Consider the following 22,999-nt stretch of genomic DNA (forward strand, 5'->3'; position numbering starts at 1 on the left):
TATCACAAATTTAAAAAAGGTTGGGAAAAATGGCCAAAATGCCCGAGGAGGACACAAGGGTTAAAAAAGAAAAATTTGGAAGTAAGGAAATAAAAAAAAAAAAAAAAAATACAAAGTCATAATTATAAGATTAAACTTTAGAATTATGAGATAAAAAAATAGTTGAAAGATAAATGTTTGTATTTTGTCGTCTTCTATTCATGTCTGGAAACATGCATTGTTGTTCTGTCTCAGAAGAAACTGATAAATTTTTAAAACTGAGAAGCGAGTGGTATAGTAGAATGCCACCAGTTAATCCAACACCAATTAAACCATGACACCAGTAGCAAGTATCAGACAAAATAGTGATAATAAGGTCACATGACTTAAAACTTCTGCTTGTGCTCTGTTATTTCTGATTCTTAAAATGATAATGTTTAGAAAGTTGAGATTTTTATGATTATTCAAAATACAATTTATGTTGGGATGCAAGATGTTATTGGCAGATGTCAATTTTTGCCGATATTTACACCTGATATTTTGAACATGCATATCAGCATATATAAACTGTAAAATTTGGCCATATATACTAATAAATTAGTGGAGTTTTAGGCTGAACCAACAGACCTGTGTAAGTTGAGATATTTTTCTCTATTAATTCTCATTCTTTAAACTTTAAAGTGTGTTTTAAGAAGAAAAGTTTGTTTCTTTTTTCATCATCAAACCTAAAATTGCGTTCAAAGAACTGAATTTTTAGTTATGTAAAACATATTCAAATATTGGTATCGATATCTGTATTGGCTAAAATGAATCTGTAAATATCAGATATAGGCAAAAATCCAATATCATGCATCCCTAGATTTATGTAGGTTTTTTTTTCTGTGATTTTAAATTACTGTAAATGACCTCTCATGGCACACCAACACTTCCTCTGAGGCCCACCAAAGGGCCCCAGCCCAAACTTTGGCAGTACTGGCGTGTGCAGTATTTTAACACTGGTCTAACAGAGCTTTATACCTTTGAATATTCAAGATATTTGACAGGCAAATGAACGTCAAAGATGGGCATAATACTTTCAAAATTTAACTCAGTCCAGTGCAGAAAAAATTATAAGGTAATGGCTTTGATGGCAGTCTCTTTACAAAAAAAGATTTTTAAACGACTGAGACCGTAAGATTGTATGTTTACAGTGAATTTTAATAACATCACTGGCTGACCCTGGTTGATCATCTCTCTGTTGAACTAAACAAACTAACCAGCAGTGATATGAAGGTAATGCTGAGTTTTCTATGGTTCATCTTTCAGCATTAAGGAGAGAAGCAGAAGCATCCAGAAGGCCAACAAGAAGCTGAAAGAGAGCAGCAAGCAGAGGAGAAGCCAGCTGCAGGCCTCAATGAAATATCAGGTATTAATATTGTTAATATCATCATCATCATCATCATCATCATACAGTTATCATTTATTTTAAATTAAAAGACAAGTGTCTGTTTCTTTTTCTTGTCTGATTTTGCTCCCAGTGGCTCCTATGACTTAATGAATTACCTCTCTGCACCATTTGTGTCTTGACTTCTTTGTTTTAATGCAATTTCTTAATTTCTGGTGAATTCCTGCAGTTCTATAGACCAGTGGTTCTCAACTGGCTGAGCCAAGGGACTCACCATCAACTCCTCTAGGAGAATTGTGACCCAAATTTTGGGGAATTATTTTAGTCAATCCGATATGTTTTTTAAAAAATAGAAGAACTTGAGCCTAAGACGGTAAAGGGGTGTAACAAAAATGATGACATAGAACAAAACATGCATGCTTTACAGGGTGTCACAGACAATTTGGTGCAATTTTTTCCCAGGCACACATCTGCAACCAAACGAAAAGGGCTTCACAACCCACTTTTGGGCCCTGACTGCCCAGCTGAGAACTACTGTTGTAGACTTTCTCATCACTCCTGTACAGGCCATTGCTGAAATCATACACAAGACATTTTCAGATGAACAGTTGATGGAAAATTTACTCAAGCCTCCAACAAAAGCTGTGTTTTTGCAGCCACTCAAGTAGAGTTTTCTTGGCGTGTGTTGCTGCAGGAGTTCCAGAGAGATTCAGATGAGCTGCTGCTGTGGATGGAGGAGAAGTTTAAGGTAGCGGAGGACGAGTCGTACCGAGATCCCACCAACATCCTCCGAAAACTGAAGAAGCATGAAGCGGCTGAGAGAGAGATGCAGGCCAACCAGATCAGACTGGACAGACTGCTTCAGGTAAATGGCTGCTCGCTTGTGCCAGATTAATAACATTTAACTGATTTGGCTCAGGGAGATTCATCCATGTTGGTTTGTGTTCAGCTGGGGGAGCAGATGCTCGCTGAAGATCACTACAACAGTCAGAGTATCAGGAGGAAATCCACTCAGGTCAGCAGCCGCTGGAGGAGACTTCAGGACAAGATGGCCGACAGAGGAGACAAACTGAGGCAGGCGGGACAGCAGGAGCAGCTGATGGAGCTGCTGCAGGTATTGAACTACCAACAAGTTATTCAATAGCTGAAGGGTTGACTGACTCAGAACGGTTAGAAAGTTAACCTTCATCTCACTGTCCATTGGCTGTCTGGATTTCATTTGTTTGAAAGCTGACCTTTATCATAAATACCAGCATAAATCACATAATCCATTTAGAACTGCTTTGTGTTTTTTATATCTTATTAATGTCCTCCTCTCTTCCTCAGGATGCCAAGCTGAAGATTGAGGCCATCCAGTGGATGCTGAACAATGCTGCCAAAGGCCACGATCTCCGTTCCAGCCGACAGCTTCTGAAGGTGAGACGCTGATGTCTACACTAGTAAAAATGTATTTTTTCAAGTAGATCAGTGGTTCTCAAATGGTGCGGCAGGGCACACTAGTGTGCTTTGAGGCAAGTGGAGGTGTGCCACGGGAACTTGTACAACCATGACTTTATGGCAAGTCGCCCACTGTAACCAGGCCCGCCCACATATCCAGCAGGAAAAACCCCAGAGAATGGGCCCTCCCCAGTTGTGATTTATTGATGATATAAGTGTATATGAGTTGGATCAGTAACATTGGTGCTAGCATCCTGGCTGACAGTTACCTCATTTAGAGCTGAAAACCATGGCAAGCTAATTTTGGGTTGATTGGATTAGTTTTTTTGACAACTTAAAACATTTTGCTGCTTTTTTGCCACTTCTTTTACCACTTTGACCCATTTTTGCAACCTTTTTGCCACTTTCAGGCCAGTTTTGCCATTGTTTGGCCATTTTTACTCCTTATTCACTTTTAACCCCCTTTCACAACCTTATTTCAACTTTAACCCTTTTTTGCCACATGTGATCTGTTTTGCCACCTTTTTGACACCTTTAAACCATTTATGCCCCTTTATTGCCAGTTTTCACCCACTTTTGCCTCTGTTTGACCACTTTTTTGCCCAATTTTGCCATTTTTTAAATCACTTTTAACCCCTTTTTACAACATTTTACACTTTTAGACCCCTTGTTACCCATTTTTGCCACTATTTTGCCACTTTCAACAAGTTTTTGCCAATTTTAACCCATTTTTTAGCTACTTTTTTTAGCCATTTTTGCCCATTTCTGACTTTGTTTTGCCACTTTTTGCCCAATTTTGCCATCTTCATGATTGCACAGTTGGCTGGACCCCAGAAAGTGCTCTCCTTTATCTCCCCCTATAGGCCACCTTGAGTGTTACATTATTTAAAACGTCTATTTTGTAGCATACCAAAAACATATGGTGTGCCTTGAGATTTTGGCTGAACCTCAGGTGTGCCTTGGGCAAAAAAAGTTTGGAAACCACTGAAGTAGATTTAACTAAATAACAGCAACGATATTGAGCTCAACTTGTGTGTTTCTGTGTGCAGGAGCACCAGCAGCTGGAGCAGGAGGCCAAGGAGCTGGCGGAGAAGATCAACTCCATCGTCAGCAGAGCCAAACACCTCGCCTCCAATCACTTCGACTCTCAGAGGATACTGAAGGAGACTGAGACTTACCTCACTCTGTAAGCCCATTATTTTCATTAGTCCAGTGAATGTATTAAAAGGTACTGACAGTGATTCAAAGCTTGATTCGAACACCATGACTTTAATGACTGATCTGTGGATGATGTCAGGAGATGTGACTTTTTCTAGCCTTGAGCTTGTGGCGGACAGAGGCTGTATATAGTGGTGGATAAATAGGAATTCCGCAGGGTTCTGTCCTCGGCCCACTCAGCTTTAGTTTAAATACAAAAAGAAGAAAATAAGGAAGATACTCTAATCTCGGATGTAGAGTCATTGAATCAGACCTTGTTGTTTTGACAATGTGTCACAGGTTCAAGTCCCTCCAGAAGCCCCTGGACCGCCGTCGGGCTCAGCTTGAAGCATCAGTGCTACTGTTTGGGTTTTATCATGATGTGGACTTGGAGCTCAGCTGGATCTCTGAACATGTTCCTGCACCAGGATCGACAGGATACGATAAATCTCTGGCTGGAGCCATCAGCCTCATGCAGAAACATAAGGTACCCACTGGATTATTTGTAACTACTGCATTATCATTAAGACTAAGATGAGGAAGGAGCTTTACTAAAATAATCATTGGTTGATGCTCTTTCTCTGATTGTTTAACTGTAGGAGTTACAGGCAGAAATGAATGCCCACCAAAAGTACCTGAATCATGTCCTGGAGAAGGGGCGGGGCTTGGCCAAATCAAACAAATCAGATGGAGAGGAAGTGCTCCAGAGGTAGAGTTGTGCCTCCTGTGCTGTGCAGTCTCAGTTTTACTTCCATTTATGTTTTTGGTCTCCATAGTTGAAGTCTGTTTGGCTGCTTCTCTCTTTACAGGTGCAGCCACCTGTGTGCTGAGTGGGAGGAGCTAGAAGAGGCCTGCAGCAAAAGAGCAGCTCACCTGAGCAAGGCCATCACCAGAGAACAGGTGAGGGGGACACAGAGGTAAATACTTTAAAGGTATCTCAGGGGCATCAAAGTGAATGTCTGCAGGCTCGTCCTCTGAGAGCGCTACAGCAGTAATAAATCTAGCAGGTGTGCAAACTCAGGGGTGAAAACGGATCATACTGAGCTGCACAAAAACTGCACAGTGTCAAAAATCACAATGCAGGAAGACAATTTACATTTTTTTCTCTCTGAATCAGACTGGGACTTGCAAACTGGTGCAAAATAATACAGCATTATTTAGATTTATTTTAGAAAATCCTCCTCTAAAGAGTTCAGTAACTTATAACTTATGTCTCCCTGTCTGCATGGATATGTTGAACTATTTGTTGCTGATGCATTTGGATGATTTATGAATTCTGAATAATCCTTTTAGCTGCTGTTGGACTGCTCTGAACTTGAGTCCAGGCTGACCGAGACTCTCAGTTTGGTGAACACAGACGACTACGGCAAAGACCAGCTGGCCACGCAGACTCTCCTCACCAAACACCAGGTACAACACTCTCAAACTGCTGAGGCGTCCCACAGGGATCATTCTGAAGTCTTTTAGTTTTTTTAAATAAATAATTACCTCTTTAAGTTGACAATATTTTAAACTTTGTGGTTCTTCTTTTGTCTTTAGATAAAATCTCAGAATAGGGAGCATATTTACTCATGTATTTTAAAATACATGATGATTTAAACTTTGACCTCAGAAATTTATTATTACATTAACCAGTTTGTTTCGCACACTTATACAGCAGGTTTAAATGGTCAAACTTAATTATGACAACTTTTTTTCCTTTTTTTACATACATTTCTGCTGCTTTTAGCCCATTTTTACCACTTCTGTAACCCACTTTTCAAGCATTTTTGGCCACTTTTATCCAATTTTTACCCTGTTCATCAGTTTCAGCCACTTTTATCCTGCTTCTTTGCAAATTTTCACCCTATATGCTGCATATATTTTGCAATTTTTTGCCCATTTCAACTGCCTTTTGCCATTAAATGCCAATTTTACCCCATTTTCCCACCTTTTTACAGCTTTTTTGCCCATTTGAGACAGTTTTTACCACTTAGATTGTGGCTCTTGTGATGGCATTTTTCAACAATTTGGCTCTTTGGCTGAGCAGGATTGAGTAACACTCTACTAGATAATTATGTAGTGCGACTTTGTTTTGAGTCTGGCTTTTAACTGAGGTTTATTTATAAGATAAAGTCTTATTGATCCCCATGGGTTGGTCATTACAACAGCTCAGTTAGAGAGAGACAGAAATTAGAAATATTTGACAAAAGTGACAAAAGTGTCCTCACATTTTAGTCTTTCCTTTTAGTCCAAACATTTATTTTCTTTGCTAAATCTGGTGCCAAATCATGGTAGTGTGTTCTCTCCCAAACCTGGGGTCCCTGCTTTCTACAGCTGAGAGGCAGAGACAGATTTACCCACAGTGGAGAAATATCACAGATTTTGAATGTCTGACGAAAACTACATTACATTTTAGTTTAGTTTTAGTCATCTTGATGAAAACTCAACTTAGTTTTGGTCAGTTTTAGTCATCACAGATCTATTTTTGTTAGTCTTAATCTAGTTAAATCATGGAAAAAAAGACTGTCGACAGACATTTTTAGTCGACGAAATTAACACTGTATTTATGGAAATACACCAAGTAAAAATGAGAAGTTAAAAATTTTAAAGCATGTTTAAATACCAGAGCATAGAATTTTTATGTAAAACATTAAAATTAGTGGAATCATACATTTGAATATGGGTCACTCGCAAAGTATATTTAATTAATAAAAATAAAAATAAAAATATAAAATCATACATGGGTTCTCTTTTAAGGATTGTACGATTCTTTAGAAATGTATCATTGTACCATTACTTTCAAGTGTTTTTTTAAAGGCCACGAATTTAACCCTTTTAAGACAAGTTTATATTGGTCTCAGAGGTCCCAAAACATGCCTGTGATGCTGAAAAAACACTTCAGTATTTATTTCTGCATGTCTAAAACCCCTCTGTTTCAGCCCTGCTCAGAACGAGCTGTTTCTGTGTGTGGCTTTAAACGTTAATGAGCTGTCTGACTCCGCCCCTGACCACACCCCTCCCAGGAAATGGATGTGGCTCTCCTGATCCTCTTCTCAGCTGAGAGGAGGATCAGGAGAGGAGAGGAGGGTGGAATTTTTTCCAAGTGGGGAGGGCCAACAGAACCTGGGGGCGGGGCTGACTCCCCACATGACATCATGAGGGGAAAATCTGAGAACGGCTTGTTTCAGCACACATTGTTTAAAGGCAGAGAAGGGGGGGTGTTCTGATTCTTGGGGGGTTGTGGACAGGCCAGGGGCACATATTTTTGATAGAACAGCCTGAAAAGGCGTGTTTTGCATAATATGTGGCCTTAAATGTTTTGTTTGGTATTGACAGTGCGGTACAAATGTATCTGTTTAAATGAGTTTCCGTTCCCTGTAGGTGCTAGAGGGTCAGCTGGAGGTGCTGGAGGTGGAGGTGGAGGAGTTAGGAGACCAGGTGGAGCAGGCGGTGCAGAACTGGAGGCTGGAGGAGCTCAGCCGGCCGTACAGTCGGCTCAGCAGTCTGAACCAGCAGCTGCAGCACCAGGCCGCTCTCAGGTAAATGCTGAATCAGATCACTTCTAGACATTCCTTCAGTTTCACAGAGACCGTCTGTGGTGGTCTGCCTCTGATGTTTGCTTTGTCATGTTTGCATTTGCCAAAATAGAGGTTCCTGTTTGTAGAGTACTTACCTATATAGCATTGACACCATCCTAAACTTCAGTGTAATTCTAGTAAAAATCAAACAATATTCATACGTCTCCATACCTCAGCAACAGTTCTAGACACCCTGTAATAGATCATTTCTTGTTTTGAGCACCAGTCTTGCAATCTACTTAGTATGGAGTTCCACAGGGTTTAATCCTTGGGCTTCTTCTTATTTCAGTTTAAAAGAATCCTCAAATTTTAGAACATGCTGTAACATCAGCAGCTCATTGATGATACTTTATTTTATATTACAACTAATTTATTCATCTTTTTAGGGGTCAGAGGTTAAAGGAAGTCCTCCATCTGCACGAGTTCAGCCGAGAGTCGTCTGAGTTTGAGGACTGGATGAACCAGCAGAGACAGACCGCAGAGTCCCAGGACCTGGGCAATGACTACCAGCATGTTCAGGTAAAATCTGGTTTACGAGAAAGCTTTCAACAAGGACCTGCTGCTGGAGCATTTGTTCACATGAATCTGCTGAAACTGGCCTAAAACTTAAAGCAATAATAGCTGAAGCACGGCTGAATGTTTGAGCACAGTATAAGCACTGTTTGTGTTTTTAAGCTAGCATGATTGCTGATGGTAAGAAAGAAAGATCATACTGTGAAAGTCTTGATTATTCTATGGCTTAATGTATAGAGGTCATTGATTTTACCTTGTTATTTGTGTCTCAGCTGCTTCGTGGGAAGTTTGAAGGTTTCCTGAAGCAGCTGGAGGTCGGAGAGGACCGACTGCAGAACTGCAGCGACTTGGCAGCTCAGCTGATCCGGAGCAAACATCCTCAGAGCGCCGCGATCAGAGAGACGCAGCAGCAGCTGAGGTATACGTTCACATAAAACAGTCAGCACAGAGGTTCTCAACCTTTTCAGCCCGCGACCCCCAAAATAAAGGTGCCAGAGACCGGGACCCCCACTGTGTTCTAGAATAGTCATGCAGACAAGGCCGCCCATTGGGGGGGTAAATGGGAGAGCTTTCTGGGGCCCAGCCAAACTGGAGGCGCATGAAGGTCAACAAAATCATGGTCCATTGTAAAGTTAAGCTGTGATGTACATATTTTATATAACCTGAAAAAAGCCTCTCTTATCAAAGAAACAAATGTATTTTTTATTAATTTGTGTAATGAATAGGCTTCTTAAAAATGTAAATTCCTTTTGTTTAAAACAGAATTAAAATGGGTTAAGATGGCAAAAAAATGGTGGAAAGGGTGGTTAAATTAGATTTTGACAGTAGCAGAAATGGATAAGAAGTGGCAAAAATAAGATAAAAGTGGCAAAAGGTAAGCAAAAAGTGGGTGGATGGATGGATGGAATGGCTTTAAATGGGCAAAACTAGGAGGACATTTGGTAAAATGGGAAGAAAAAAATGATATAAACTGGCAAAAAATGGTTAAGTGTCACATAAAAATAGGCAGAAATTGACAAAGTAGGTTAAGCTGACAAAATGGGCATTTCAAATAGTGAAATGTGTAAAATGGGAGAAAATGGCTGTAAAAGTGGTTAATGGTGGCAATAATCAGTCAACATCAGGTGTGAAGTGACAAGAATAGATTTAGATGTGGCAGAAAAAGGTGGTTTAAAGGCTTTAAAATGGACAAAATTGGTTTTGAGTCGCAAAAATGTGTTAAATTGGCAGAATTTAGGGAAAAAGTGACTAAATTGGTTAAAATTGTTAAAAATTTGGGTAAAATGGCAAAAGTGTAACTTGAGAATTATTCTTAGTTTTTATGAGGGCATTTGGAGACCCCCCTGCAGTGTCTTGCGACCCCCAAGGGGGTTTGCTTTCAGCTGTAAATCCATCGGGTCAGTAATAAATGCAATATAAAACATGTGGGGGTAACTGCTGTATCAGACTAGGTACATGGTGGCTGCGTAAAAGGCTGTGTGACTGCATGATTTAGATTTCAGGGTGCATGTTCAGGTGCATGACTTGCTCTGAAAAACAAAGCTGAAGAAATGTCCGTCTTGTTTTCAAAGCGTTTGTCTCATAGAAGTAAAGGTTTAAAATACAATTTTACTTGTGAGGGAGGAATCACAGAGGAAGTTTAGAGGGGAAATCTACCTACTATCCGTTCACTGTGACTTTGTTTGCAGTGCATGGTGGGAGGATTTGAAGGGCATCTCCAGGGAGCGTCAGGATCAGCTGCAGAGAGCTGAGGAATGTCACCGCTTCTATCAGGACCTGGCTGATGCGCTGATGCTCATCCAGGTACAGAATCCATCAATGGATACTCAACATCCAAACATTCATCAAAACAAACTTATATTTAAGAGTTTTCTTCCTGTAGGAGCGTCAGAAGAGCATCCCTGATGATGTGGCGAAGGATTTAAGTGGAGTGATGTTGCAGCTGAGAAAACATGAAGCTTTGCTCCACGAGCTAGCCGCTACGGAGCAACAGGTACACGCAGGAACAGACGGAGGTTTCCTGTTAAGATGTTTGTTGTTCTTAGGAATCTTTTTCTTTTTGTGTGTGGCAGTTGCAGGAGCAGTTGGACGCCATTGATCCCATTTTGGACCTCTGCACGCCTCAGTTGAAGCTCCGCCTACAGGATGTGCAGCAGGAAGTAGTGGAGCACTGGGAGGAGCTCCGCCTCCAAGCAGAGAAGAGGCAGGAGGCGCTTAAACTGGCGTGCCAGAGATACATGTTCCTGAACACGGTGAAGACAGATGGATGATCAGGTGTTGATTTTTTTTAACATTTCTCCTGTCTAATCTGTCAGTCTCTCTGCTCCAGGCCCAGGATTATCTCCTGTGGTGCAGCCAGCTGATCGGAGCGATGGCTGCTGAGGAGAGCATCAGTGACGTGGCGACCGCCGACCTCCAGCTGGCTCAGCATCAGCAGCTGTGGGCCGAGATGGAGGCAAGGCAGGAGACATATCAGCAGGTTCTGGACATGGGGGAGGAGCTGCAGACTCAGGACAGACGAAACAGGAAGGAGGCGAGGCTTTTAAATCCATGTTTTAAATTCAGTTTGATATTTTAGAGTATCCAAAGTCACTGGTGACAGTTGCTGCTGTCTAAGCGAGCCGTCACAGCTTGAGTCAGGGCGTCTGATGCTGCTGCCTGGCGAGCTGCAGAAAGGATACTGCAAGCAGAGAAATAATTAACAAATATTTCAGAAAACTCCGGCACACCATCTTGCTTTGTGCTTGTTTTTACTGAAATACATTAAGTTTCTCTCCAACCGACTTTCATCAGGCCACGATAAAGTTCTTGATTAAGATCCGTTAGACCTGTGAGACAAACAAGTTGGCCAGGTGAAGTAAATCTACATCTACGTTCCTGACACGTTTAAAAAAAAAACTATATCTCAGTCCTAACTCCTGCTCCTGCAGGTGCTGGAGAAGCTGGATGCCCTGCAGGCAGAGCGAGACAAACTAGAGGATCAGTGGAACCAGAAACAAGCGTGGTTAGAGACCGTTCACCTGGAGCAGATGTTCTACAGAGACGTCAACAGCACGGACAAAACATCCAGCTCACAGGAGGTAAACTCAGCCAGTCTGTTTATTATGAAGAGGAATTAAAAAGCATCACACACGGTGTCTGATCAGCTGTTAAACCTCCACAGATCCTGCTGCAGAACAGCACTCTGGGAAACACGGTGGATGAGACGGAGGGACTGATCAAACGCCACGAAGCCTTTGAGAAGCTGCTCAGCTCGCAGGAGGACAAGGTCTGCTCTGCTCACTTCTGGGACTTTTAGACAAAGGGAGAGAGAGCTGAAAGGGATCTGTAGTAAGGATTGGAGCCCCTTTGAGGACTGTAGCCTTCCTACATGGGGCACAGTGTAACCTCGAGGCCAGTGATACTCAATGTGTGGCTCTTTTGTGTCTTAATTTGAAATATTATTCCCTCAGAAAACCTTGAAAAAGGGAAACTTTTACCTCAGAAACCATCCATTGCAAGTCGCATTAATCAGTTTTTTCCCCACATGTCTATAGTTCGCTTTAATTGTCAACCTTTATTTCTTTGTCCATCCCCTTACTTGCAATTTTTTGCCAATTCTTTAACTTTTTGTCACTTTCATTCCATTTTCACTGCTTTAAACCCACTTTTGCCACTTCTTTTTGACAATTTTTGCCCATTTTTACCACTTCTATCCCGTTTTTGCCACTTTATCACCTGTTTTTGCCTTTTTTATTCCACTTTTTGCCACTTTTCCCCCCTTTAAGCTAGATTTTGCCATTGTATGCCACTCTTTGCAGCATTTTTGCCACCTTTTACTGCTTTTTGCCCATTTTTATGACCTTTTTGCCCATTTAAGTCACTTTAACACTCATTTTTACCTCCACCAAGGAGGTTATGTGATCGAGTGGGTTTGTTAGTTAGTTTGTTAGTTTGTTAGCAACATAACTCAAAAAGTTGTGGACAGATTTTGATGAAATTTTTGGCAAATGTCATAAATGGTATAAGGAAAACCTGATTAGATTTTGGGACTGATCCGGATCACTGTCTGGATTTGGTGTGTTTCTATTCAAAGTTTTGGAGTTTATAGAGCTTTGAAAGACACATACCCGGTCAAGGAGACAAGTTGGAGTGTAACAGAGAGAAAGACAGCAAATTGTAGCGAGAATACTCACAATGCTGGGCGGAACAGAGGAATATTCACCCTCTGCCATGACTTCCACACGTAACGAAGCCAGTGCTTTGCCTCACCATGTCTTCACCCCACCAGGAGGGAGTAATCGGTGAATTAGATTTTGGGAGTGACCGGATCACCGTCTGGATCCAGGAATGTTTTTGAAGGATTCTTTGCTATTGGGAGATAGGGCTAATGATGGAGGTCTGCGCTCTCAGAGTGCTTTTCTAGTTTTCAATGTTTTTGTTGTCTTTTAAATATTTTTTCCAACTGTTACTCTTTTTTTGGTAATTTCTCACCCATTTTTGCCTTTTTTCTCCCCATTTTTTCACTTTTCACCCAGTTTTTGCCTTTTTATGCCCACCTTGCCCCTTTTGGCCCATTTTTGCCACTTTTTTGCGGCTCTTTGACCTTTTTTTAGCCACTTTTAACTTATTTTTAATGCCACCTTTACCCATTTTTGCCACTTTTCACCACTTAGTTTGTGGCTCTTACAACGGCATTGTTTAACAATGTGGCTCTTTGGTTGAGCAGGGTAGAGCAACACTGCTCTGGGCCATCTAGAGCCCCGCTCTGCTTTGTTTCTGTGTTTCATTCTCTCTGTGCTGTAATGCAGAACTAGAACACACATTTGGGTCATCAGTATATTTTCAATGAATCAAGTGATTTGTAAAACTGACAAAGATGTGAAAACTGTCCACATAGGTAGGGAATATTGTTAGTTTTAAGCCTGAACCATATTTTGTCAGCATGTTTTTGCCTCTAAAATGACAAATGATTCATATTTTTAGTACATCTTCAGCCTGCTGCAGTGAAACAAAATGAGCCATAAAAATTCTTCCACATAATAGTATTGTTTTTGCAGCCATCCCAGGTTTTTTTAATGGCTACTAGCTGCAGAGATCAACTAAAACAATATAAAAAAACTTCATATACCAAAAAAAATTGCTTTTAGCTCCTTATAGAAAATCCATAATAATTTTGTTGTTGTTGTTGATCTTTATCTGCTAGTTTTGGTTGTAAGATTTGCTTGTAACTGACCAAGAACAAAACTTTAATCTGATAGTTAACTATCATAACCCCCTATAAGTCCTGCATAATGCCACTCTCCTACTTTTTCCGTTTATTAAAATAATTCTTCATTTTTCTCCCCACCTTCTTTTTGCTGCAGCTCTCTTCTCTGAAGGAGCTCTCTGAGCGCCTTAGGAAGCAGCTGAGCCGAGAGAAGAGTGGCCGGGTGAAATCCAAACTCAAGGCCCTCCTCCAGCGCCGAGATAGGATCAAGGAACTGTCCGTCAAACGTAGGGAGGAGCTGGAGCTTTCGAAGATGCTGTGCATTTTCAACAGGGATGTTGCAGAGGTACACGGATAACTGATTAGATATTTATATCCCAGTTTTGTTAAAGATTGTACAAATTTGTGATAAATGCCTCTAAAGTTTCTAATCTTTTTTGTGTTATGTCAAGAAAACCTGCACATTTTTGTAAATTGATTTCCTTTATGATTTTCAGGCAGAGGAGTGGGTATCAGAGCGGATGCAGAAGATGGCAGAGGATGGTAAAGCTGATCTCAGCAACCTGCAGGCAAAGATGAAGCTTCTTCAGAAACATCAGGTGTTTGAGGCCGAGATCCTCGCTCACAGTGAGATTATCGCCTCTGTGCTGCTGGTAAGAAATGGTTAATAAATTAGAGATGAACAGCTCAGTGAAACTGAGGTGTTTTAAAAACACACAGGCTGAAGAGTAGGACCACAGCGTGCTGCTTCACTGAAAAGTTGATGTGATGATTATCCGGATCCTGAGGAAAACTGAATGAGAATTTGACTGTTTCTTGACCTCCAGGCTGGAGAGAAGCTGGTCTCCCTTCGTCATCCGAGGTCAAAGGAGGTGAAGAGGAGCGCAGCAGCGCTGGAGCTCCACTGGGAGGAGCTGAAGAAGGCGTTAGCTATCAGAGGGAAAGCTCTGGAAGACAACAGAGACTTCCTGGAGTTCCTGCAGAAAGTAGAGGAGGTGGAGGCCTGGATCAGACAAAAGGTAGGAGAGTGGGGGAGGGAGGGTTAGGTGGATGGATGGATGGATGGATGCATGGATGGATGGATGGATGGATAGATGTATGGATGGATGGATGCATGGACGGATGCATAGATGGATGGATGGATAGATGGACGCATGGATGGATGGATGGATGATAGAAGGATGCATGAATGAATGGATGGATGGATGCATGGATGGATGGATGATGTTTTTACAGTATGTAATGTCTGTGTCTGACCTTTCTGTGCTGCAGGAGGTGATGATCAATGTTGGAGACGTTGGGAAGGACTATGAACATGGAGTTCAGCTGCTGAAGAAGCTCAGCGAGTTCAGAGGAACAGGAGACGGGGTGAGGAAACTGGGCTTGTCTTATAAACTTCTTGTAGATGATTCAAGCATTTTTGTGTTGAAATATTCACTTTATTGAATTCTCCCTCCCAGTCAGGGATGTTTTGTTGGTTTTCTGCATGTGTAAAACAGTCTTTGCTCCATTTTTCTTGTATGAAAACATCTGCTGAAATAAAGTTCGGTTGATTCACTCCAGGATATGACGGTGGACGATGCTCACATCACAGCGATCAACAGGCTGGCTGCTCGACTGGAGAAGAGGCAGAGTGATGAAGAGCTGAAGACGGTGAGACAGAGGAGGCAGCAGCTTAACGACAGGTAAATAACTCGTACATAATCTCCAGTCTGCTTGACTTCTTTATCTGTTTACACTCAACGCCTCGTCTCTTTCAGGTGGAGTAAGTTCCATGTTGATCTGAACAGTTACAAGAAGAAGCTGGAGGGGGCGCTGGTGGTCCATGGCCTGATCAGAGAACTTGAGGAGGTCAGAGACAGAGCCAACGAGAAGGTTAGTCCTCTCATATTAAATCAAAACTACATATTAACTCTTTTACATAGACAGGTTTACATGTTAACATTATGGCTTTGTCTCTCTGTAGATGCTCCTCCTGCAGGGTCAGGACTGTGGCGTGGATGTGGACAGCGTAGAGAACCTGATCAGGCGCCACGAGGAAACTGAGAGAGAGGCCAGGGTCATCCAGGAGCGATCAAAGGTCAGGCTTGAAGCATCTGTTAAAATTCTAAATTAGCTGTTATGTTAACCAGACATTTCTCATCATCTGTCTTATCATTATAAGTGTAGATGTTTCTTCACTTAAACCAGTGAAATCATCATTTTCATAATTGAAACAAAAGAGGTCCTAGGATTTGGCCCTGTGGTACTCCTCAATAATATTTTCTCACTAAAAAATAATTTTATCCTATATTAGGTTGACAAAATTCCTTACTTTTTAAAAACCAATGTATTAAAATGATAGGATCTGTTGTTTTAATGACTAGAAGTTCTGGAAGTTATTAAAACTGCAAGCAAAAACAAGACAGCTCTGTCCAAAATTGTGCAAAAGCACGAAACAGTTTTTCCTGCAGTTTTGGTATGAGGATCAGACATTTCTTAAAAGGAACTCTGCATGATCAGACCAGTTCATCTTGTTAAGTATATAATTTGAGTTTATAAATTTACCAGGAGGCTGCCATGTGACGTCACAGTTCTGCAGAGCTCGCCGTTTCTATGCAGTAACCGCTGTTTCAGACTGGCAGCCAGTGTTAGGGCTGCATCTCAGAGACGCAGCATGTCTCACGCACGGAGAATTCTAAAATTTGAGGTCTCTTCTATTTTTATTTGCACCAGGAGCAGTTATCTGTCCATCTAGACAGGAAAATGATAAATACAGAGCCATATTTACCTTGTTGTAGCAAATATCTGCAGAATCTGTTTGAAATCAGTTTCTTGATGAACCAGGTGAAGGCCCTGAGCTAAATGCGTCTGTTTAATAAAGTTGTTGCCCAAACTTTTACTCTTTGTGAAGCTTTCTGTTTCCACACGGTTCAGGTAAAGATAAACACAGAATCAAAGCACTTCTGGTTTGTGCTTTTCAAAGTAAATGTCCATGTTCGCATTTCTTTGGAGAAACTCCATTTGTATGTACATACTGCTTTTTTATTTTGAAAAGCCCCCGGCACGCTTCCGCTATACACTGTATCTCACTTGTAGGGAGTTTTATTGAGGTAAAACGTAGGAGGAATGACCAAGAGAGTCACAGAGCTTTGACAGCAGGGAGACCAAACCAACAAGCATTAAACTCGTGTCTGGTATGAAAGCTGTTATGGCAGCAACAGCTGCAAGCAGAAAAACTGTCTGAAAAACGGTTAATAGCAACGGCGAAGATTGCTGCGCACTGTGACGTCACACGGACCAAAACATGGCAGCCTCCTGGTGAGTTTATGAGCTCAGATTTACTCAAACTGCAGATATCTGGGATATTTAGTGAGTTTTTTAGTTCAATATAATTTGAGAGATGCAAATATCTATCCAACAAGATGAACTTGTCTGATCATGCAGGGTTCCTTTAAAGATTGGGTGTCTAAGGGTGCTTTCACACTAGGGGCCCGGACCCTGATCCCAGTGCACTTGAGCCCAAAGTCTGGTTCATTTTGTTCAGTGTGAATGCAAACGAACCGGGGTCCACTTGGGGAGGTGGCCTCGGGCGCAATCCAAGTGAACTGTGGCATGGTTCGGATGAGATGTGAACGCAACCGTGCTCGGATACGGGCAGAGCGTCGTATCAGTTTAATGGCCTTCCATAGCGCGGCAGTTTGTTCACATTTCTCCTCAATAAAGGGCGGAAATCATCAGAATCCAGTCAATAAAGGTCTGTTGTGACTCCCCTTACAGACAAACTCAAGTTGGAGTCAGTGAGAGGAGGTGCAAAGGCAATAAAAGTCTCCTTTCACCTCAAAAACAGCTGTATCTGCTCAGCCTGAGCCTATCTCATCCTCTGAGCTGTAGTAGATGTGCAGATACAAAGAGAAACTTGCTGGCATCCTAAAAAGTGATTTTAAATCATCCATGGCTGCAGGATGGACTTTTTGCCAGGTTTAAACAAAAAAAAAACCTTTGTTTAGGTCATGACCCAAGTGGTTGCCATGGCAGCTTCTTCTTCTCTCTCCTCCTTGTTGGGGTTGTAAACCATCTACGTGCATACTGCCACCTGCTGTTTCAGACTGAGTAAATACACAAGTGGGCCTGGGCACGGATCAATGTTGCTAGTGTGAAAGCAAGCCAGCGGGGGGAGGGGGAGGAATCGTGCTGCGCTGTGCCGAGCGTGGTTTGAAACAGCTGAGCCTAATGTGAAAGCACCCTAAGACTCCTCTTTTGTGTTGTCCTGATGCTGAATTAGGTATCAGTGCAATTTGGTTTTTAGAATCATATGTGCATGTCTTCCCCTCTCTCTCCGTCATTCCTGTCTCTCTTCAGCTGTCCTATCACACTGAAGGCAGAAAGTCCCGACAGATCCTGTACATTTTTCTAATATGCTAACATCCAATCTAAATCAGTGAACAGGCCTTAATCTGCTGGTTTCAACAAGGATCTTGACTCAGATTTCAACCTTGGATTCATGTTTTTAACTAAAGGGATTTATGATTAAGTTTGGGGGGATTTTGGCACAAGAGCAGCTAAAACCAGCATTATTTCTGATATTCTGAATTTTATAATAGATCATCCAGTCATCGGCTGCTGATCTATTGGGTTCTCCCTACTAAAACCACTTTCCCACAGTCATGGATCTAAATTTCTGCAGATTTACTGACCTCATGTTTGAAATATTCGACTGGCTGCTGCCAAAGTGAGCTTTTAATAAAGTTAAGACATTTTTGAAAGATTCAGGATATGAGCATTAGTTCAACAGAAACATAAAGGAGCAGAGCTGTTGAAATCTCACGCAGAGGGTGAGTTTATTCTGTCGAGTAAAACGCTCTCCTCCTCTCAGGCACTGGAGAAGGAGATCTCAAACCATCTGAAGGATCGATCAGTGATGAGCGACAAGCTGAAGAACAAACAGAAGGAGGTCCAGAAAGTTCTCCAGACTCTGGACAAGGAGGTGAAACAAAGGTGAAGGAGCCAGAGTTTATATTTTAGACTCTGTTTGATTTATTGGATGGTTCATGTTTAGTTTAAGTTGATTATTTCTCTAAAAATGTGAGTAAGTTTACTCATGTGACATGTTCTTCGTTCAGGAAGGAGAAGCTGCAGGAGGCTCATCAGCTGCAGCTGTTCAAAGCTAACCAGCGCCTCCTGCTGGAGTGGAGCGTTAAACAGAGCAGTGAGATGGCAGAGAAGGGACTTCCAAAGACCCGTGCCGAGGCAGACCGGCTCCTTAGAGAGCATCAGGACTGGAAGGTGAGGGCTGAGTGTTGAAAATCCTGTGTGTCTTTTAACCGGACGGTAAACTGGACTTATTTGAATTTACAGACAGAGATTGATGCCCGTGTGGAGCGCACAGACTCCGTCCAGGACTATGGTCAGGGTCTGATCCGGTCTGGTCACAGTTCTAGGGCAGAGATCCAGAAGGCTCTGAAGCAGCTGGAGGATGCTAAATCAGGACTGGACCGAGCCTGGCAGAACCGCAGCATGATGCTGGAGCAGGCACGAACACTGCAGGTAAGCTGAGGATCACTGTGGGGAGAGATGGATTTTCAATACTGTAAACTACGGATGGACGGCCCCCCTTTTCATACTTAGCCTCTGCAGAAATACTGTCCTTGTCAAAAATGTCTTACATTTGCAAAATTATCCTTTTTTTTTGGTTGGACACTTCTAAAAAATTTAGAAAGAGTTATGCTTCAGAAAATGTTTTTTTTGTTGTTGTTGCAGATCATATCTGCAAAGCCTGGCAGGAAAGGCAGAATTTACTGTCTAATACATTGTTACTCAACTCTGCTCTACCAAAGAGCCACATCGTTGAAAAATACCATTGCAAGAGCCACAATCTAAGCGAAAAGGCAAAAACCGCTTGAAGTAGCAATAACATTAAGTTAAAGTTGGCAAAAATGGTCAAAAAGCAACAAAAATGGATGAATAGGGGTGAAAATGGGGCGAAAAGTGGAAAAGGGGTCAGAAAGTTGCAAAAAATGGGTGAGAAGTGAAAAACAATGAGTTAAAGGTGACATAAATAGTCCAAATGTGGCAAAAAAAATAGGAAACAAGCGGTATGTAGTGGGAAAAGGTAGCTGAAATGGGTTTGAAAGTGGTGAAAAGGGGCAAAAATGGGATAAAAGTGGCAAGAAGAAATGGCAAAAATGGGCAAAAAACTAGGAAAAAAGTGATATTTAATGACAAAAGGTAAATTAAGTAGGTGAAAAGTGGGAGAAAAAATGGTGAAAAGGGGCAAAAATGGGAAAAAAGATGAACCAAGTTGTAATTTATGGCGAAAGGTAGCTTAAATGGGCAAAAAATGGCAAAAAAATGTGAAAAGGTGCAAAAATGGGATAGAAGTGGCAAAAAACAGTTTGTAAAAATGGTGTCAAAATGGGCAAAGAAGTAGGAAAAGGTTGGTATTTAATGGCAAAAGGTAGCTTAAATGGGTCAAAAGTGGCAAAAGATGGTGAGAAAAGGGCAAAAAAGTTTCCCTTTTTTAAGTTTTTCTGGGGGAATAATATTTAAATTTAAGACATAAAAGAGCCACATGTTGAGTATCACTGGTCTAATACGTAGCTGATAAAGAAGCATTCACCTTGGAATTTGTAATTGCCTGTAAAAGATTGATTTGTTGGAGCTCTAGTGTCTTATAAATCCTTTAGGACTGGGTTTTTTTTGTACATGACACATAAATAAAGTACAATCAACCAATCAAGTAATCAAATGGTGCTATTTCCCAGTATGCCCTGTATTTCTGACCTTTCTCCCTCCTGCAGGTGTTCCTGTCCTCAGTGGAGCAGTGGGAGAGCTGGCTCAGTAACAAGGAGGCCTTCTTATCCAACCAGGACCTGGGGGTAAAAAATGCCATCCTCTCCTCTGTGTATGAAATAGCAAACCAGCAGAGCTGCTTTTTAAGGTAGATGTTTATGGTCCTCTGGGTTTGTGCAGAGCTCAGTGACGGAGGTGGAGACTCTGCAGAGGAAGCACGCTCAGTTTGAAGAAGCTCTGGAGGCTCAGGTGGATCAGCTGGAGCAGGTGGAGAAACTGGCGCAAGAGATGATCCAGAAGAAGCACTACGACTCGGACAACATTAGGGCCAAGAGCAGAGCGCTCAACAGCAGGTGATTATAATCTCTGACCCATTATGAATGAGTTCTTTTAAAACAGCAGGGTGGGGATAAATTCATGGCTGGGTTCTAAACCCTGTTAACTGTTTTCAGTTTAATGTTCTAGACTCCAGCAGACTTCCTTCATTGTACAAATATGTTGGCAATATTTTAATGATGACAGGTTGTCATTGGTTTTGTGAGGTGTAGGCGGGGCTCTCTCTGTAATGGCTACAGCTTAAGAAACAGTTTTCTTACAGAACAAAGAACTTTGGGAGCTGAAAGATCAGCTCATATCTGGGCCAAGATGCTCGACATTTTCTGTAGATTTTCAGGATTGCATGTGTGAAACTCTATGCTTAGTTACATGTACGGTCTGTGTCTGTGGTCACCTGTTTGTAGGCGGAGCCAGCTGCAGCAGCAGAGCAGGTCTCGTCACAAAGCTCTGGAGCGATCTCTTCATCTGCAGCAGTTCTTATCAAGCAGCTACCAGGTACTGAACTATGCTGTAGAATAATCGACTGGACTGGAGTCAGTTTTACTAATCTTACAGTTACTCGTCTCTTTTGCTTTTATTTCTATAAATCCTGTATCTGGCTCTGAAATTTTTGTCTCATTTCCTGCTAAATTCTGAGTGTTTACGGATGATTAAATGTTTCTTTCAGGTTTGTGTGTGGCTGAACGAGCGTAACGCCGTGGCGTTGGATGAGAACTGGAGGGAACCAACCAACCTGCAGGCCAAACTGCTGAAACATCAGAGCTTTGAGGCCGAGATCCTCGCTAACCGCTACAGAATCGATGCATTAACCAAAGTGAGCTCATGATTCAGTTTCTACTTCATGACTTTTCCTGCGTCTGTTCTCTATGATGTTGTATCTGTGTGCAGGAAGGAGAGAAGCTTCTGGAGTCCCGTTCAGTTGAAGTGAAGGTTCGACCTCGACTCAGAGAGCTGTCGGACAGCTGGGACACTCTGATCCGCAACTGTAAGGAGAAGAAGACCAGACTGCAGGAGGCCTACCAGGTACACAGAGCTGGGTTTCTTTATTGTAATGAATTATTTTATTGTATTGTCACAGCAAACATGATCCTGGTGAGTAGTCCAGGTTTCTGCTGTCCGCGTTATGCTAGAACGTCTGCCAGTCTTACAGCAGTGGAGGCGGACCTTACCTGCATCTTCTCTTCATAGCCACGAGGTGTTACCTCAGGCAGCTTTGACGCATCTGACGCATCTGTTACAGGCTAAATAAACAATCGTGGATATCTTCCAGCCCGAGGATATCTTCAAAGGACTTGTAATAACCACCTTGACATTTCCTGTCACCACTAGGAGGCGCTGTGATCTATAGAAAATATGACCATATGAACATGTGCAGGCATGGACCTTCCATAAACACAGGAAGTTTGAGTCAGATTGGACAATGCACAGCTGAGTCTAAACAACTTCCTGCATGTTTGAGGGCTTGCCATGGCCACATCTTTTGACTAATGAGAACACCCCGAATAACTTTTCATCAGCCATGTCTCATGTAGCGCTGTGCTGAAATAAGAGTTGATGGAATGAAATCCCTCGGACGAGGTTGTTCAGATATGACCCCTGGAAAAGGCCAAAAAACGTTTTTTTGCATATTTATTCAAAATGGTGGATTTCCTGTTGGAGATAGAGTGTAGGCCCCAGAGGCTTTTTTGTAGATCTCCCCAAGCCGCACCTGCACACAAAATTTCATGAATCTATGCCAGAGTCAAAGGAGGGGGCTTTATCTTTGAAAACTGTTAGGGGGCACTATTTTTGCAATTCTGAATGATCGCACAGGAAACCCAAAAAATATCAAAATTTTCATAAGACCGGATGTACGTGCAAAGTTTCCAGCAAATTCAGAAATGTTAAGGGCCTCAAAAGTCAATGCAATGATGGCAAATGAGCAAATAAAATAATCCTAGCGATTACAATTAGGTCCTTGCACCACTCGGTGCTCGGGCCCCAATAATGAAGAAACCTTTTGTTACCACATACTCATTCCACCTTAGAGTGATAGTTGGAAACCCCACAATATATCTGGTGCAGTAACAAGGTAATCTGATGTAAGATTTCCTCATGAAAGTCTTCTCAAATATGCCATATTCACTGTGCAACTGCCTTGATGTAAATTGAAATAATTAAGAAACCTCCTGTTACCACAGACTCATTCCACCTTAGAGTGATAGTTTGCAGCCCCACAATATATTTTGTGCAGTAACAAGGCAATCCAATGCGGAATTTCAACATAAAAGCCTTCTCAAATCTGCCATATTCATTGTGCAACTGCCTAACTTTAAACTGAAATAATTAGGAAAATAATTGCCTAACTTTAAAATGGAAAAAAAACAAAAACAAAAAACCCCTGTTGCCGCAGACTCATTCCACCTTAGTGATAGTTGGAAACCCCACAATGCATATGGTGCAGTAACAAGGCAATCTGTTGTAAGAGTTCTCATAAAAGTCTTCTCAAATAGTCTGTATTCACTGTGCAACTGCCTAAATTTAAATTGAAATAATTAAGAAAATAAATGACTGAATTTAAATCAAAATAATGAAGAAACCTTCTGTTTCAACAGACTCATTCCAACTTAGAGTGATACTGGGCAACCCAACAAT

General features: G+C 41.7%; 1 protein-coding gene across 2 annotated transcripts in view; it reads left to right on the plus strand.

The window, feature by feature from the left end:
• Positions 1-22,999, plus strand: part of sptbn5 (spectrin, beta, non-erythrocytic 5) — an 88,743-nt gene that overhangs the window by 45,326 nt on the left and 20,418 nt on the right. For both annotated transcript variants that reach the window (XM_041812325.1, XM_041812327.1), the window contains 33 exons: positions 1,285-1,384; positions 2,058-2,228; positions 2,313-2,477; positions 2,690-2,779; positions 3,850-3,986; positions 4,298-4,484; positions 4,597-4,706; positions 4,807-4,897; positions 5,291-5,407; positions 7,361-7,518; positions 7,944-8,076; positions 8,343-8,488; positions 9,759-9,873; positions 9,953-10,063; positions 10,143-10,322; positions 10,400-10,603; positions 11,001-11,150; positions 11,234-11,338; positions 13,416-13,604; positions 13,756-13,911; positions 14,086-14,277; positions 14,531-14,626; positions 14,822-14,943; positions 15,019-15,133; positions 15,225-15,338; positions 18,114-18,235; positions 18,361-18,523; positions 18,596-18,784; positions 20,038-20,115; positions 20,210-20,382; positions 20,770-20,860; positions 21,033-21,179; positions 21,254-21,388. In XM_041812325.1, coding sequence (XP_041668259.1) covers positions 1,285-1,384; positions 2,058-2,228; positions 2,313-2,477; positions 2,690-2,779; positions 3,850-3,986; positions 4,298-4,484; positions 4,597-4,706; positions 4,807-4,897; positions 5,291-5,407; positions 7,361-7,518; positions 7,944-8,076; positions 8,343-8,488; positions 9,759-9,873; positions 9,953-10,063; positions 10,143-10,322; positions 10,400-10,603; positions 11,001-11,150; positions 11,234-11,338; positions 13,416-13,604; positions 13,756-13,911; positions 14,086-14,277; positions 14,531-14,626; positions 14,822-14,943; positions 15,019-15,133; positions 15,225-15,338; positions 18,114-18,235; positions 18,361-18,523; positions 18,596-18,784; positions 20,038-20,115; positions 20,210-20,382; positions 20,770-20,860; positions 21,033-21,179; positions 21,254-21,388 — 4,552 coding nt within the window. The remainder of the gene's footprint in view (positions 1-1,284; positions 1,385-2,057; positions 2,229-2,312; positions 2,478-2,689; positions 2,780-3,849; positions 3,987-4,297; positions 4,485-4,596; positions 4,707-4,806; positions 4,898-5,290; positions 5,408-7,360; positions 7,519-7,943; positions 8,077-8,342; positions 8,489-9,758; positions 9,874-9,952; positions 10,064-10,142; positions 10,323-10,399; positions 10,604-11,000; positions 11,151-11,233; positions 11,339-13,415; positions 13,605-13,755; positions 13,912-14,085; positions 14,278-14,530; positions 14,627-14,821; positions 14,944-15,018; positions 15,134-15,224; positions 15,339-18,113; positions 18,236-18,360; positions 18,524-18,595; positions 18,785-20,037; positions 20,116-20,209; positions 20,383-20,769; positions 20,861-21,032; positions 21,180-21,253; positions 21,389-22,999) is intronic.

The sequence above is a fragment of the Cheilinus undulatus genome, linkage group 18 (genome assembly GCF_018320785.1).
Source record: "Cheilinus undulatus linkage group 18, ASM1832078v1, whole genome shotgun sequence".
Taxonomy (NCBI): Eukaryota; Metazoa; Chordata; class Actinopteri; order Labriformes; family Labridae; genus Cheilinus; species Cheilinus undulatus.